At 40.8% G+C, this 16,875-nt stretch overlaps 1 protein-coding gene across 1 annotated transcript in view; it reads right to left on the bottom strand.

Annotated features, from left to right (window-relative positions):
* The window catches only part of CCDC7 (coiled-coil domain containing 7), a 162,308-nt gene that overhangs the window by 29,512 nt on the left and 115,921 nt on the right, over positions 1-16,875 (bottom strand). The window contains exons 52-60 of the mRNA XM_033165967.1: positions 14,636-14,755; positions 12,120-12,233; positions 11,390-11,509; positions 10,387-10,512; positions 10,019-10,138; positions 9,016-9,135; positions 6,455-6,574; positions 3,117-3,242; positions 2,385-2,486 (exon numbers count right to left, since the gene is read on the bottom strand). Coding sequence (XP_033021858.1) covers positions 2,385-2,486; positions 3,117-3,242; positions 6,455-6,574; positions 9,016-9,135; positions 10,019-10,138; positions 10,387-10,512; positions 11,390-11,509; positions 12,120-12,233; positions 14,636-14,755 — 1,068 coding nt within the window. The remainder of the gene's footprint in view (positions 1-2,384; positions 2,487-3,116; positions 3,243-6,454; positions 6,575-9,015; positions 9,136-10,018; positions 10,139-10,386; positions 10,513-11,389; positions 11,510-12,119; positions 12,234-14,635; positions 14,756-16,875) is intronic.

Here is a 16,875-nt window from a genome sequence, read left to right as displayed (position 1 = left end):
CACTGATTCCACTTTCATACCTAAAGTACTTTCAACAGTTCATATTCAACAGGAGTTGGTGCTTCCTACATTTTGTCCTAAGCCACGGCATCCAAAGGAAAAAGCTTAGCATTCTTTGGATGTGTAGCAGACTTTGAAACTGTATATTCATCGTAAAAAAGACATTAGAACTACAAATGTCTTGTTTGTTTCCTTTCATCCTTCATCTCTGGAAAAGAAAGTTTCATCTGCCACATTGTCCAGAAAACTATGTACTTGTATATTGTTGGCTTATGAGTCTCTCAAGTTACCAGTTAGGGCGCCAACAGGTTGGCGCGCTGAAGGGCAGCAGTCAGCTGCAGAGAAAGTTGAGGTCCAACAGACCGGGTCAGGAACCAGCCAAGGTCAGGTATCAGCACCGGGGTCAGGAGAAGCCGAAGTCAGCAACAGTCCAAGTCAGGAACAGTCCAAATCAGGAACCAGCCAAGTCAGGAACAACCATGCACTTCAGCACAGCAGTTGCAGGTGCTAGTGAAGGGAGCAGCCGGCCTTCCTTAAATAGCCGGCTCATGACCACGCCTCTTACGAGCTGCAGCTGCCTCTAATTGTTCCCTACGTCTCTCAGTTGTACATTCTGCAGCTGAGAAGGGAGGAAGAGAGGGGACCAGCCGGTTCGTCTCCTCACAAGGGCCTGATTCTGGCTTGACTTCTTCCTCCTCCTGTTCAGGTCTTTCCACTTCCCTGTCTGATTCTTCCTCTTCTGAGGAGTGCCGCCACCAGTCTTCTCCAGGTATGAACTCCATTTCCCCAGATTCTTCCGTGGGTGCAGCCTTGCCGGGGGGGGGGGGCTTGCCCTCCTCATTTGGCTCAACCCTGACATTACCTTCTCCATCACACTCTACCAGATCAGCATCTACATCGGCAGCCTTTGCTGCCAATGCACCCCTCCTGAATACCTGTAAAGCATTGGCCAATTTACTAGGGATTACAAGCTAGATATTTTAGCCTCAAGTGATGCGGCCTTCGGTTGTACAGTTCTTCATCAGGTTCTGTAGTTAGCAAAACTGCAGTTGGGTCCCGCCTAGTTGGGAATTGCTGCGGTATGTCCCATTCCAAATACTTCATCGTCCACCATAATAAATAGGAAGATTGGTCTTACCTGAATAGTAGATTTATTAAGTGGACGATGGATTATTCGGAACCCTCCCTATTTGGGTCTGCAGTTGGTCCGTTTTCATCTGCAGGATTTATAACTGTATATGACTTTATGTTTTCTTTTGCATTACATTGCCAGGAGGTGGATAATATATATGTTTTTTATTATATGCTAGTTAATTTTCTTTCTTTGTTGTTTTCTCATATTGCTGCGCCTTACTTTCTTTTATCTTGTTCTTGTTCACATGTTATCCGGGGGAAGGTAGGCCGTATGTTTAATTGGTTTTTAGATTCTTGTGACAATGCTCCTGCTTAGCGAGTCCAAAAACCTGAAGAGAAATGGTCTACCTCCCACAATTCTTTGCTCCTGCCTGAGTCTTGTGCAAGAGGAAGAGCCCAATTCAAATACTCCATCATCCACCTAATAAATCTACAATTCAAATAAGATTAATCATCCTTTTTCTGTTATTGGTCATATTTTTCTTTCTTTACAGCATTTGTTAGGACATACAAAATGAAAATTAATAAAGATTATTAATAAAAAATAACATTATCTTAGGTAGTGGTACTCAATAGCATCAACACCAAAGTACCAGATTGCCTACTCAACAGACTGTCTTAAATGTACAATCCTCAGTTTAATTGAGAAGTACATGTTATGAAAACTGGTTTAAAGGAAAATGCATCAAACAGCAGTATTTCTAAAGACTCTACAGGATAGATATGAATTGTAGCCAATGTCACATGTATATGGCTTCAAACACAAAGAGTTTTATGGAGCAAGAATACACAACTTCTTTCTCACATTTGCTCTGGTTATAACTCTCAAAACATGGGCATAGCTAGGATTTTTGTTTTGGTGGCAGGCTTTTATTAGGGGAGGCAGAAGAAGAGTTTGGATTTGATATCCCGCTTTATCACTACCCGAAGGAGTCTCAAAGCGGCTAACATTCTCCTTCCCCTTCCTCCCCCACAACAAACACTCTGTGAGGTGAGTGGGGCTGAGAGACTTCAGAGAAGTGTAACTAACCCAAGGACACCCAGCAGCTGCATGTGGAAGAGCAGAGACGTGAACCCGGTTCACAAGATTATGAGTCTATCACTCTTAAACACTACACCACACTGGATCTCTGGAAGAACCTCAGATTTGTATTGATTTTTATTGATTGGGAGGCAGGTGCCCCCTGCCCCCCCAAGCCATGCCCATGGGCAGGAATGCCCAACATACTAAAATTTAACACTTTACTTACCACTCACGCCACCTTTTGCAAGGTCTTTCAGCTCTTGCAGATTTAATTCCATGTTTTCCAAAAGCAATGTTCTTTTCTCATATATTTTGTCTAATTCAATTTCTACAAAGATAAATATTAACAGGTTGTCATTTTTATACACACACGCACTCTGTGCATTTGGGAAGATTCCAAAGCTAAACTAGATTTTTGGTAGATGTCCTTCCCTCTATGCAGATGCAGCAGGGGTACGGCTCAAATTCTTGACCAATAAAGTGGCCCTATAAAATAGTCATATGATAAACTTCAAGCACACAAAATATCTGCAGTGGGGAAGGAGGGAAGGAGGGAAGGAGTTGTGTGCTTGCACAAACAACTGCAGAACTACAACTGCAGGCAATCACCCTGTTCTTATTCATGGTCTCTGTACATTTACACATATGGATAGAGTAGCAAAGTTACTGGAATCAGCACTGGTGTTAAGACTACAGAACTGAGCACACTTTTGTTGGAAGTGTCCACTGGTAATGATGGGCAGATGTCAAGGGCTGTAACTATGTCAGAAGTCTGATAACAGGATTCCATGGAGGAATGCAGTGAAAGAAGCAACAGCCCTCGTGGAGTGCAACTGGCCCTGTCCACATCAGGGAGCTTTGCCAGTATGGAGCTGAGATGAACATTTTTGAGCACATCATTCTATCACACACTACTTAGGTGAAAATAGGATTCTTAAGTATTGCATGTCATACTCACCACTGGGTTTTGCTATTTCCACATTGCCTGCAATAAGTTCTTCTATCTCTTGCATGCTTTGCATAATTGCATCTAAACCTGTAGTCAAAAGTCTTCTTTGATGAATGAGTTCTTGTACCTTTAGCTCTACAAAAAGAAATATAACATAACTCAAAATGTATTTATTTTACACTAACATAAAAGATGAGATATACCAAAATGCAGTTTTTGCCTTTTGAATATAAGTATTTTTACTCTTTAACCGCCACACAGTATTTTTTGAAAAGGATGTAGATTATAGATTGAACAATTTAGGCATTAGGCATTTGTTGTTGTTGTTGTTCAGTCGTTCAGTCGTGTCCGACTCTTCGTGACCCCATGGACCAGAGCACGCCAGGCACGCCTATCCTTCACCGCCTCCCGCAGTTTGGCCAAACTCATGTTAGTATTAGGCATAATGTTAGCATTAGGCATAACAGATGAGAAAAATATAGTGGTAACTGTGCAGTAAAAGGAACTGTGAGCCACACAGATAGAGGATTCTTGGACTGTTGCCAGAAAGGTTTACTTAGACCCAAGGTCCTACATACCAGCTGATGGATAGTAGAATGGAAACCTACCGGTACTTTCCATTGCCACTGTATAATTGGGAGCACACTAGTATCTGCTTCTCTGTGTGAAGTAAGTGAACATGGAAGGTGGTTGTAGCACAATACTTGTGTTGCAACTTTTATTCAGTTCAATTTGAAAAAATACCAAAACATCAATCACTTGTTCTCATGGCTTAACTCAGGGATGGGGAAACTTTTTGGTTCCACATGTCCTATCATTATGGAGCAACTGAAGCAAACAGGATTGCTCTCCCTTTGCATCAGCTGATGTGAAGAGAGATCAGTCATGCTGGGTTTGTACTTTGCTTACTACTTCAAAGGTTCCCAATAACCAGCTGGTTGTCAGGCACCACAAAATACCCAATTAACATATGAAAAATGTGAAGCATGATGCTCAGAATCTAGATGGGTATGATGTAGAAAAGGATTTCCCAAACTTGGGTCTCCAGCTATTTTTGGACTACAACTCCCATCATCCCTAGCTAGCAGGACCAGTGTTCAGGGATGATGGGAACTGAAATCTAAAAACAGCTGGAGATCCAAGTTTGGGAAACCCTAATTTATAAGAAAAAGGGTCCCCCCACTTGCTGGACATGCCTATGCTGTTATGGGAGCACTTCAGATGCTGCAGAGCCCTGCAGCCAATCATAGCACCAGGAGGACGTAAATCTTGCATGTATCAAGCACAACTCACATGACTTGTGAACACAGAGCACAGGATTTTGTGAGGACTTTTATCATGAGAGTGGGGCTCCAAGGCGTGATCACTACAGTGGAAGGGCACTGTGTACTCCCAGGAGCACTGGGCATAAATATTGGGCATTTTGCAAAAGAGATGCCACACTATGAGCAGAGTTCACCTCACTACCACACAAGAGGGAAGACAACTATCACTAATACAAATCTCTCAAGCCTCAATCCCAAGCAAGCACCAGGGAGCAGCTTTCTGGACAACAAAGAGCACCTTTCAAACACTCTCATGGTACATCCACAGGCTGTCACAGAGCTGATCCACAAGATCAGTCTGCTGAGCCACCCAGAACCCAGAATAAATCATATTGGGGGGCAAGGGGGTGAATATTGTTTGTTGCTATGGTATACATTTTTTTATTGTAAACCGCCCTGTGATCCTCAGATGAAGAGCCTTATATAAATTTAATTGAAAAATAATAGATAATAACCCCTCACATGGAGAGCTGGCAGCACTGGCAAATACCCCTGATGAGCTACAACTGCTCTGGTTCTCCATGCAATCCTCCCCACTGTGATTCTAGCCACTATGCAGTTGCCTCCCTCAACTCGTATTCACAGGCTGCTTTGCAACAAGTGCTGTCCCACCAAGAATCCAGTGGTTTTGGTGTGGCCCGACACTGCTCCACTGGGATGGAGACCCCCAACTACCACTACTACTCTTCACACACAAATCAAGACATACTGCAAACTATGTTCAATTTAAAAAAAAAAAAAACTGTTCACATTGTGCCTATTTTATTCTTTGACAAGTTCACCCTTGCACAACTTGGGTTCCCCCTACAGTACTCCTGCAACAGCCTTGGCAGACTTGGCTCCCAGCATCCCCTGCTGCAGGAGCACATATCCCAGTGGGATAAAAAGAGCACTCCAGCCAGAGATGGAGGATGCAAAACAAACACAAAAGCTCATACCAAGAACAAACTTAGTTGGTCTCTAAGGTGCTACTGGAATAATTTTTTTATTTTTTATTTTGTTTTGACTATGGCAGACCAACACGGCTACCTACCTGTAACTGGAACACAGGCAAAGGGTCACAGGAAGAGACAGGCTCATCACAGTGAAGGAAGACCCTCAGCAAAGCACAGAGGCAAGGTTCACAGGCAGCAAGGGAGGGAGAGAAACCCTGGCTCAGTGGTTGAGGTTAGGCTACCTGGCACAACACCAGTGGAAGGGTAGCTCAACCTTGGGGTAACCAAAGGGTGAGGAACCAGACAGCAAGCAAGTAGGAGTCAAAGTTCAAGGGGTGACAACATTGGGAATTCCATTCCACCCTTGCTGCAGATATGTGGGATTGTTACATGTCACATGTCTGTTTACATTCCAGCACAGATTGCTGGAGTCCCGTGAGCGGAACATCCGCTCTGTATTGCTTTTGTTTTCTCTCTCTCTGAGAAGAACGACAAGGAGAGAAGCCATGTTTTCTTTGTCCTGATTTATATTCAATAAATGTAGCCTAGTATCCACGCCTCGAGCCAGCTCTGTTGAATGTTTACACTGCTGAGTAATGCGCAGCTGCATAAAGTCGCAGACGCACTTCAGAGGAGGATGACTGATGGATCTCCGCAGCAGCAAGGCTGAGAAGGAAGACGCTCCAGCTGGAGCCTGTCCAGCTGGCTTTCCAACCCACGGTTCCAACAGACAAGGGCAATAAGGGACTCAGACAACAGCGCTTGTGTGCAGTAGTGGTTGCCAGGACATAGTAGTGGTAGAGAGAGAAGTGTTTTGGCAGCATACTGGGCAGGGAGAAAGTGTGCATAGAAGGAATGGAAAGTTACAGCAGTAATGAGAGGGTGGAATGGAGGGGCAGAGTTGGCTGCAGGCTGAGCAGAAGCAACCAAGAGCAGCATGTGCATATCATTCAATCATAGGCATGTTGTGCTAGTGACCACTCCACCAAATGCTGTTTGGATGCTGTGGTTATTATGTTGGTGGATCACTGGCAGCTGAGCTGTTTGACATATTCCCATGGCTTGGATTGCCCAGTAAAATGCTTACCACTGACACCACCTGGCTCGGCAGCTGCAAGAACCTGGGCTTCTCGCAGTTCTCTAAAATTTGTTCTCAAATTTTCCAAAAACACTTTCTTTTTTTCATATAGTTGTCTCAAAGCCATTTCTACAAAGAAATATTTTACAAATATTAGCTGAAGTTTGGCAAATTGCCTTTCTTGAAAACATCTCTCACAAACTAAAAAGCATCTAATGGACAGAGCTCAAATGATTGGTTTCTTTAAAATATATGACATTATTTTATTTCTTATACAACTATGGAGACACATGGTCATTCAGTGCCATAAGGATATGCAAATGTCTGGCTCACGTAAGACTATATAGAACCTTTATGCTTAATAATTATAGAACTCACTGGAGAATACTTTTATATATTTTTATTATTTGCAATGGGAACCTTTGTATGAGTTAATACTTTATTATCCCTTTGGATATGTGCTATATCTTTGTACGTTTGTCCTTATAGGTTGTGATGCTTTATGGTTTACATTTTTGGTTTTATGTTTTCTTTATTTTGGTTATATTTGCACTTTTCTTTTGAAATAAATCAGTAAAAAATATTTTAACACAAAAAAAGCAATTCATTGCTGAAAAAATTGTTTTACATGCTTCTCTGCTACTTGAATTATATGAGATGCAGAGTGACATTTAGCTGTGATAAAGAACCATTAGTTCTTATCTGAATGGCAGTTCTGTAGGGCACCACCTTGTAGTTGAAGGCAGGAAAGAGAATTTGATGGAAGTAGGCAGCTTCCAGAATCCTACTTGCATCCTTATCAAGCTCAAACAAATCAGCTGGACAAGACAAAACACAGAAAAGAGGAAGAAAATATATACTTCTCTAATAATAAGGAACTAGAATTGTAAACATTTTACATAATTTTTTAGAAAACTTAAAAACTAGGTAACTTAAATCTTGCATGTATCAAGCACAACTCACATGACTTGTGAACACAGAGCAAAGGACTTTGTGAGGACTTTCATCATGAGAGTGGGGCTCCAGGGCGTGATCACTACAGTGGAAGGGCACTGTGTACTCTTCAGGGTTTCTGGGGGTTTTCCTGTTGTTATTCTGTCTCTCACAGCTACAATAAACCTACCATTAAAATTATGGACTGGTCATTTCTTCGTCAGAGGGCAAACGGGCAAATTTCGCAGGGGATCAAATACTTTCCCCCCTCAATGTAGCTCTCCAGGCAAGGAAAGACAAGAACCTCCTTCTGTTGCAAGATTCAACTAAGCCATCTTTAAGGGCATATTCCCTGAAAATTTGCCCCATAAGTCAACTCTAGCTGTGGTATCAGCATCCCAGTGCTTCAACCACAGGTTCTCCTTCTGACACCAGAGGTAAAGGTAAAGGTAAAGGGACCCCTGACTGTTAGGTCCAGTCACGGACGACTCTGGGGTTGCAGTGCTCATCTTTCTTTACTGGCCGAGGGAGCCAGTGTACAGCTTCCGGGTCATGTGACCAGCATGACTAAGCCGCTTCTGGTGAACCAGAGCAGCGCACAGAAATGCCATTTACCATCCCATCAGAGCGGTACCTATTTGTCTACTTGCACTTCATTCTTTCGAACTGCTAGGTTGGCAGAAGCAGGGACCGAGCAACGGGAGCTCACCCCATTGCAGGGATTCGAACCACCGACCTTCTGATTGGCAAGCCCTAGGCCAGGGGTCAGCAAACATTTTCAGCAGGGGGCTGATCCACTGTCCCTCAGACCTTGTGGGGGGGCAGACTATATTTTGAAAAAAATATATGAATGAATTCCTATGCCCCACAAATAACCCAGAGATGCATTTCAAATAAAAGGACACATTCTAGTCATGTAAAAGCACATTGATTCACAGACTGTCCACGGGCCAGATTTAGAAGGTGATTGGGCCGGATACACCCCAGGGCCTTATTTTGCCTACCCATGCCCTAGGCCACGGGTGTCAAACACAAGGCCCGCGGGCCAAATCCGGCCCACCAGACCTCGTTATGTGGCCCGTGTAGCCGCCGCCGGCCGCAGGGGCGGAGTGAGGCTCCGCGCTTCCCGGGGCGGCAGTGCGGAGGAGGCACCCCCCTGGGGGCGGGGCGGCGTGACGTTGCGTCGTGACGTCACGATGCAATGTCAGGACTGAGTGCGCACGCGCGAGATGTCTACAGGTTTTCCACACCCTATCAGCTGTCTACAGGTTTTCCACACCTATCAACCCATTCCCACCTCCCACCGTCCTTCTGAGTAATACCCCTCCCCACTCCCTCACTATATTTAAGGATCTGGTGACTTCCGTTTCAGTGTATCTGAAGAAGTGTGCATGCACATGAAAGCTCATACCAAGAACAAACTTAGTTGGTCTCTAAGGTGCTACTGGAAGGAATTTTTTATTTTATTTTGTTTTGACTATGGCAGACCAACACGGCTACCTACCTGTAACTGGATTCTGGGAGCTGCCTACTTCACCTGCCTTCAATCACAAAGTGATGCTGTAACCTTCAATAATTACCTCCACTAATGAAAGAATGGATTCTGCAATTAAATATGTCACATATTCTATATTCACCTCTGGCTTTTATTTGTTTTTCTGGATCAGCATCCTGTATATTTTGTATATCTTGAATAATTGCTTCCAGGCCTGCAGCCAAAAGCCTTCTTTCTTCAGTGAGGTGTTGAAATTTTTTCTCTACAAAAAAGGGGGAAAGATTTTAACAACAATAGAAATGTATTTCTTAACATAGCCTTCAAACTGCAAGATGATTATCCCTCAAGGTGTCATTTGTTTTTAGGAATAATCACAATAAAGAATTCTACTGTGCAATAGCAACACTGTTGCAAGCAAGTACAACTGAGTTACAAATATTCCTCAAGGGGAAAGAAGTTAGTGACCAAATTCGAAGTTGGGGTGGGTGATTTTTGTGTTGCTTCTTTCTGTTGTACTGTCAGTGATGCTTTCTCTTCATTCTCATTTGTTTTAGAATAAAGACAATCATATCTAAAAAGGAACATGTTAGTTGTTGCATATAAAACTTAGAAATGTAGAATAATTCACTTACAACCTCAATTTTAAATAACAGTCCTGGATAATAAAGAGTTTCTAAATATACATTTTAAATACATTTTGGTCAATAGGCATATGCTAGGGGGGGGAACAGAAGTTTATTATTTTGTGAATGTCTCTTCACTGGGCATTCCTGAGGGCATTGAAGACAAATGGGATTACAGCTCCTACAAAAGCTGCCTATGAGCCAGATCCCCATGAGCTTTCTTCTGGGAGAGAAGCCACTCTCTGCCTCCTAGACCAGATTGGAAGACATGGACTATTTTATATAAAAACTGAAAGAACAAAACAATAACCAGAACCAACAGCAGGCTCACCCACAGGTTGAACCAAAATGGTTCCATTTGTTTGTGTACTTTTTGATGTGTTTTATTTGTTTTGAGTACTTTTGCAACATGTGATTATGTGAATCTTTTCATGTTGTAAGTCACCTTGAGCATGCTTTTAACTATGGAAAGGTGGCATACACACAAAATTATGATGATAATTAAACATATGATATACCTACCATTGATACTGCTTGGTTCAGTAGCTTTAAGTGTTTGTGCTTCTAGCCAGTTTTTGAGATTTGAGTCCAAGCGTTCCAAAAACAGTTTTTTCTTCTGTAAAAGATGACTTAAATCCTTTTCTAGAAATGAAAATGTTTTTTAAAAATTAAATCATAGTTTTAAATGTTATTTTTACAGCTAGAATCATAGATCATAAATTATTATTTAATTGTGAAAAGTAGTTTCTGAGACTATATATATAGTACAATGACAGTACATAATAATATGTACTTGGTGATATTTCAATACATAATAATCTCTAGATTGTTTTGATTACTATAGCTATAATACTTGTGTTTATGTACAAACAAATTTATTATGTACTCACCAATGGGTCTTATTACTCCACCTCTCTCAGAAAGACGAGATTTCATTTTCTGTGAATCTTCCACAACTCTTTCCAGGTTTTCAATCAAAGTCCTTCTTTCCTCATTTAACTTCTTTAATAGATTATCTACATTACAATTTTTCACAATTTGTTTAGAAACACTTTAAGGATGTTACTAAGGATGTTAGCATGATCTTTAATATTAGATAATACAATTAATATTAACTTACATAAATGCAATACATTTAAACCTAAAGACCATCTGTCTTTCTGAATTTGCTGTATTAAGTATTTTTTCTGTGTTTGACTGTTACCGCATTTCCCCCAACAAAAATCATTTGAATGTTTAAATGTCTCAAGTTACCATTCAACTATGTTAAATATGAAATAACACGAGCAGTGCTGCAAACCCAAGCTGAAAGATAGTGAGTAAAAAAAACCCCTCTATCATTAACCAGCTGTGATTGTATGTATTCATAAGGAAGGACAGCTGGAGTGGAATTGCCAATTGGACTAAGAATGGTTTAATTTTGGCTGAAACTGTGCTCTTCTTTTTGCCCAGCTGTAGATTAATTGCATTAACTACCCACTCAAGTAAGCATCATTTTCAGTGCTGTTGTCACATCTTTTTGTACTTAATATGTTATGTGCTTTCCATATAATAAAGGAATGTGAATGTCTAATGCACAACAGAAGGAGAAGGAACTCAAAGGTCACGATGGACAGTATTACATTTTGAAGACACAGATTTCTACATTCTAATGTCCCTGTCAGGATGGAAAACAATAGGTTCTGTCCCTAGAGACTTGCAAAGCCAACTAGATTCTTGAACTTTCTAAAATATTTGACTATTTCATTATAGCTGTTCTGTCTGAGTTGTAGAATAGCAGACTACTGAATATCTGTATCAGTAGATAATATCTACTGAAATAGGACATTGCATTTCAGGTTTGTATCTCTAAGATGTTAACAAAACTAGCAGCAAAAATAATCATATACATACCACTGCTAGGGCCTGGTTGGGTAACTGCAAGAGCCCAAGTTTCTTCTAGCTCTTTCAGGTTGGATTCCAAGTTGTCCAATAAATGTTGCTTCCACTCTGACAGTTTATAGAACTCCTTTTCTATGAATTGGAATGTTTTAGAATTATCTCTTGAAAAATATGTCCTAACTGCTAAGTGAGGATGATATCCAACTAAGGTATACTCAAAGTAGACTCACCGAAGTCCCTTCATTTCAATGGATCTACTCAGAGTATGATGAACTTGGATATCACCCATTTTCACATAAAATGAAGAAACATATTCAGATGTAAAAATTTGGCTCTTTTGTAACAAGACAAATTTCATCCATCCTTGCAGCTTTTAAAGCAAGGGGTAAAGGCTAACTGAAATTCTTCTGAAAGTGTCAAAAAAATAGGGAGCCTATGGGGAAAATACAAAAGTTGACCTTTTATCTGTTTACAATATTTGTATGCCAATTGTTTACCTAAGTATCTTAAGTACCTAAATATCTTTAAAAGTTAATATAGTGGATTAAAACAATGTAAAATACAATGTAAAATCTATAAAAAAAACTAATTATAACAAATTTCTAAGAAAATTTGGAAACGTGCTATGCTATATATTTAGCTTGTGGTCTTACACATACTTTGTTCACTTTAATTAGGCGTGCAACTCCTGGAACAATATGCAGACTTAAGCACCTACAAGTGTAATTTAATCAGTATTTACCATCTGGTTTTGAAACATGATGCTGTACTTCTTTTAGTACCATCTTGTGTAGAATTTCTTCTAGTTCTTCAGTCAAACGTTTTCTTTCCTCAGCTACCTCCTTTAGTTTATGCTCTACAAAACAAATTCAAGCCAATTCATAACATACTATTAATGCAGTTGAAATAACAACATTACAAAGTGCAATTAGTATACAAAATTATCTAAACATTTTTAATAGGAATGCTTAGCACTATCGCAGTAATGCAGACAGAAATTCTATAGCACAGTGCAGCATTTTTATCGTCATATTGCACAGAGAGCTAAGTCTTACAAACAGAAAACATATCCTGGAAAGTGCAGATGTCAAGCAAAACCTGGATTTCAGGGTGCTTGCTTTTTTCTTTTTCTTTATAATGACATACAAAAGCAAGCAATGGCATTTATTGGTATCATATTGCGTATTAGAGCTTGGTGATTAGGTTCTGGTGCAGTCTAGAAGGCTTTAAGTCCTGATTGTTTAAGCAGTGAAAGCTCCTCAATGAGGGCAGAGGCAGCATCCTTCCAAAGCCCACCACACCCTCCAGTCCCAAACTGCAGTACAGGTAACTCCCAATTTACACAGGGGTTATGTTCCAAGGCACTGTGTGTTTAAGTGAAATTGTGTATATTTGGAACACCATTGAAAAAGCCTGCAAACACCTCATTCCACCCCGCCCCACCCATTTTTGTGATTTTTTTGGGGTCACTTCCAGGCTCAGTGCAATGCATGCCTAAAATGGTCACTGCCTGTGCAAGGTATACTTGCTTCCCACCAGAGGTCAGTTTGACCTCTGTGCTAAGAATGCACACTCTTCTTCTCCCAATTTATTCTGCGGGTTGCCTCTATCCCTGAGCAACCCCATCTTTCTCCCAGGGAAAGGGTATTTTTTTCCTATGTAAAAGTGCTTCAGGCCAGGTGTTGCTTCAGGTAATGCTCAATTTTTTTTACCCAACAGGACATATATTTGGGACTTGGTGGAGTGTTGCTTATGGCTGACCTCAACCAATCATGATGGTTGGGGTGTGGCTGCAGAGAGCAAGCGGGAGGTGAGTAGCTGGTATATCTCACTCAACAGACTAGTGAACATGTGAGAAGAAAGGACGGGAGGGAGGAAGCAGTGGCAGCTATTTGTAATTAACCAGCATAGGTTTTGGAATATTGAGGTTCTGGTGGGAAAACAAAGCACAAATTTCCACCCTGTGTCCTGATCTTCCCCCACCCTTGGATTCAGCTGTAGCAACTGATATTGTAACATGCACACGCTCTAGAGAAGAAAGCAAATGTCTTAGTCCAGGGTCAGCCCCACTCATCAGGCACAGTGAGGCAGTCACCTCAGGGAAGCAAACAGCACATTTGCTGCTCATTGCCGCAAGGTGCTTACATCTGGCCACTGCTGGGCCCCTCACTACAGCCAGGTGCACACTGCTGGTCATTGCCAGGCACTTGCTGCCACCAACTGCTCCTCTTCAGCTTCCCTTTACTTTCCAGGCTATCTCTAGGCAGAGGCAGTGGCTGCAGAGGAAGAGGCAGTGGGTGGGAGGCATTTTCAAGTTTGCCTGCAGCAACAAAACATTCTGGGCCAGCCCTGTCTCAGCCATTCCCCACCCTGCTTTGCAGTGCCTATACTGTTTAGGGTTGTGTTTTTTTTTAAAGCAAACAATAGCACTATTGTTGTCAAGCTTCACAGTGGTGCACAAAGTGAAAACACCAAATGGAGAGGCAAGCAAGGCAGAAGGAAAACAATTCAAAAGTCTGCAGCACACAGCTGACCTTCCAATATCCCTTCCCCAAACTGTTAATTTTAATCCAGCATATGCCTTCACATCTCCCTTCTCCAGCTCTGCAAGACCTCCGTTGGTTTGAAAAAAGAGATGATGAGAGGGTGAGCGGGCAATAGTTGCTTTTTCAGGAATACCTCTGTGAGGTGTGATGGAGAGGATGGAACCAATGGAAGGATTCCATATGTGTGTGAGAGCTATTTGGATAATAGAAGGATGCAGGAAAATGGAGGAACAAAGTGGTAGTCTTGTTTAGGTTGAGATGAGTAGCATATGGTTTTGCACTGTGAATCAGGAAATGTAGAATATGCAAGAATTACAAGATTTAACTGATCAAATCATAGCCTTGCTTGCTTAAAAAATAATTTTGGCCAAATAATTAAATACACGCCTTTATTTTTGTACTTTGCAACTAGGCAGGCTCACACAGCAATCATTACGCACATTTGGAAATGTGCCCACAAGTCCCAAAAGATTGACAGTTTAAACATTGTTTGCTGCTGCTACAGCAAAGTCATAGGAGTACAGGGACCTTTGCTCCTGAAGGGGCAATAGGGGACAGATCAAGACAGGGCTTGGAATAAGGTCATTTGGGTGTCCAGGCACCTCTTTGGACTGGTGTGGGTTTCTCCATGTCTACAGGGTCTAGGTTAGCTGTGATCCTGGCTCATATGTTTTCGACTAACAGAAATCATGAGAAATCACTGTATACATACTACTGATTGTGCCTGGATGAGTAGCTTCAAGAACTTCAGCTTCTTCTAGTATTTTCTGATTGGATTCCAACTTTTGCAACAACTGTCTCTTCTTCATAGCCAATTCTTCTAATCCTTCTTCTGCAAACACACACACACACACACACACACAAATAATAACCTATTGAAAAATGGTTTCAAATGTCCTTATTGCTAATAGCATCACAGAACAAAAGCCAGCCCATCTGAATTTATCTGCCCCCCCCCCCCCGTGGTGTGAAAAGCATAGAATATGGACTAATTCACTAACTGCCTGGGGCTCTGCAGATCAGTTGGGGTTACTTCCATGGATTAGCGTATTTTTACATCAGGAACATTATGCGTCCATCTGTATTTCCTTAGGCCCTGTGCCTCTGGGAAAAGAGTCTGGACCCTGGAATGTATCGTCAACTACCAGAGGCACTAATGTACACCAATATATCTGTAACTATATTATACCTAATATGTGTTTTAATTGATTTGGGGTTTTTAAAAATAATTTTATTTATTTGAGTTTTTGATATAATTCCATGTCAACAAAATATGGATAAAAAATACAATAAGAAGAGAATCTCTAAAATAAAAAGAGGTTGCAATTTAAGATTTCCTAGACCAAAAAAAAAAAACCATTCCTTAACCGACTTCCTCTCCTCTACTTCCATGGTTCCTTTTATCTCCTCTTTTTCCCGCATTTCCTTGGTTCACCCCATTTGTTGTAACTACTTTTATAATCTTTAGTTATTTCTTACACTGCTGAAAATCTTACCATCCTGCTAGGTAGATTGTTTGCTTATAATATTTTTTCATATACTGTATTCAATAAAAAAATATCCAGTCCTTCTATCTTTCGTCATTTTGATTTCTTATTCTAGTGGTCACTCCTGCAAGCTCTGCATATTCTAACAGTTTAATATGCCATTCTTCTTTGGTTGGTACCTTGTCCATTTTGGGGCTAGTAACACACAGGCTGCTGTTGTCATGTATAGGAACAAATTTCTCTGTTTTTTGGTGACTTCTGTTGTTATTAACCCCAGTAACAATGCTTCTGGGTTTTTAGAAAAGGATTTTTTAAACTTTTTTTTAGTTCATTATAGATCGTTTCTCAGTAATTTTTAATTATGTTACACGACCACCACAAATGTTAGAAGGCTCCCTCTACTGTCCTACATTTCCAACAATTACCCTTTGTTGATTTCAACATTTTCGCTAGTTTATTTGGTGTCAAATACCATCTATGCTGCATCTTCATAAAATTTTCTCTTAATGTGTAGCATGCTGGAAACCTTGAATTTACTTTCCACAGTTGTTCCCATAATGCAAAATCAATATTGTGTCCAATGTCCCTAGCCCAACTTACAGTGAAGACTTTACCATTTCCTCCATTGTCTCCCACTCAAGTAATAAGTTATACATTTTGGATAATATTTTGACCCTGGATCCTAATAGCACCTTTTCAAACTGCAAGTTCTGTTCCACAAATCCATATTTTTATGGAGCTTAAATATTGCACTCAACTAATGGTAACTTAACCAATCTGTTTCATATTGTCCTATCATAATCTAAAGAACAACCCCATTTATATCGCCCATTAACACAACTTTCCCCTCATATACCTCAAATGATTTCTCCTCTAGGTCTTTGTAAAATTCCGATTTTCGTTCATTTGGTGTGCGTACGTTCCCACAATTATCCATTGTTTCCCTGCCCATTTGACCTCCACCCCTATTATTCTACCTTCCTCATTCCTGAATATTTGTTTAGGATCTGATTTAGGAATAACATACAAAACCACTCCCCTTTTCTTTGTTTTATCTGAGGAGATTAAATCTTGTCCCAATCTTTTGTTTGATAGTATTCTTCAGTGAAGTCTTTTTATATGTGTTTCCTGTAAACATATAATGTCCATTTTTTGTTTATACAGGGCATGTGCTATTTGGTTTTTTTTATTATTGTTAATTCCATTTACATTCCATGAGAGCACTTTCAAGTGCATCCCGGAGCCCTCTTCTTTTAAACCTTTACTTCTCTTCCACTTCCTCCCTCTGTATCCGCAGCTGCAGCTAGTGCAAAATATGGTGGCTCAACTACTCACTAGGGTAGAATATCACCATCAAACTGCACTAGCAGCCAATTAGTTATAGACAGAGCCTCTGTCTATAATCTTTGAGAATTCTTGGAGAATGGGTGTGGTCCCTGCAGACTGGAGGCAGGCAAATGTTGTC

Source organism: Lacerta agilis, chromosome 12 (genome assembly GCF_009819535.1).
Source record: "Lacerta agilis isolate rLacAgi1 chromosome 12, rLacAgi1.pri, whole genome shotgun sequence".
NCBI classification, from domain to species: Eukaryota; Metazoa; Chordata; class Lepidosauria; order Squamata; family Lacertidae; genus Lacerta; species Lacerta agilis.
The sequence above is the reverse complement of the archived record's forward strand: the minus strand, read 5'-3'. Positions and strand labels throughout refer to the sequence as shown.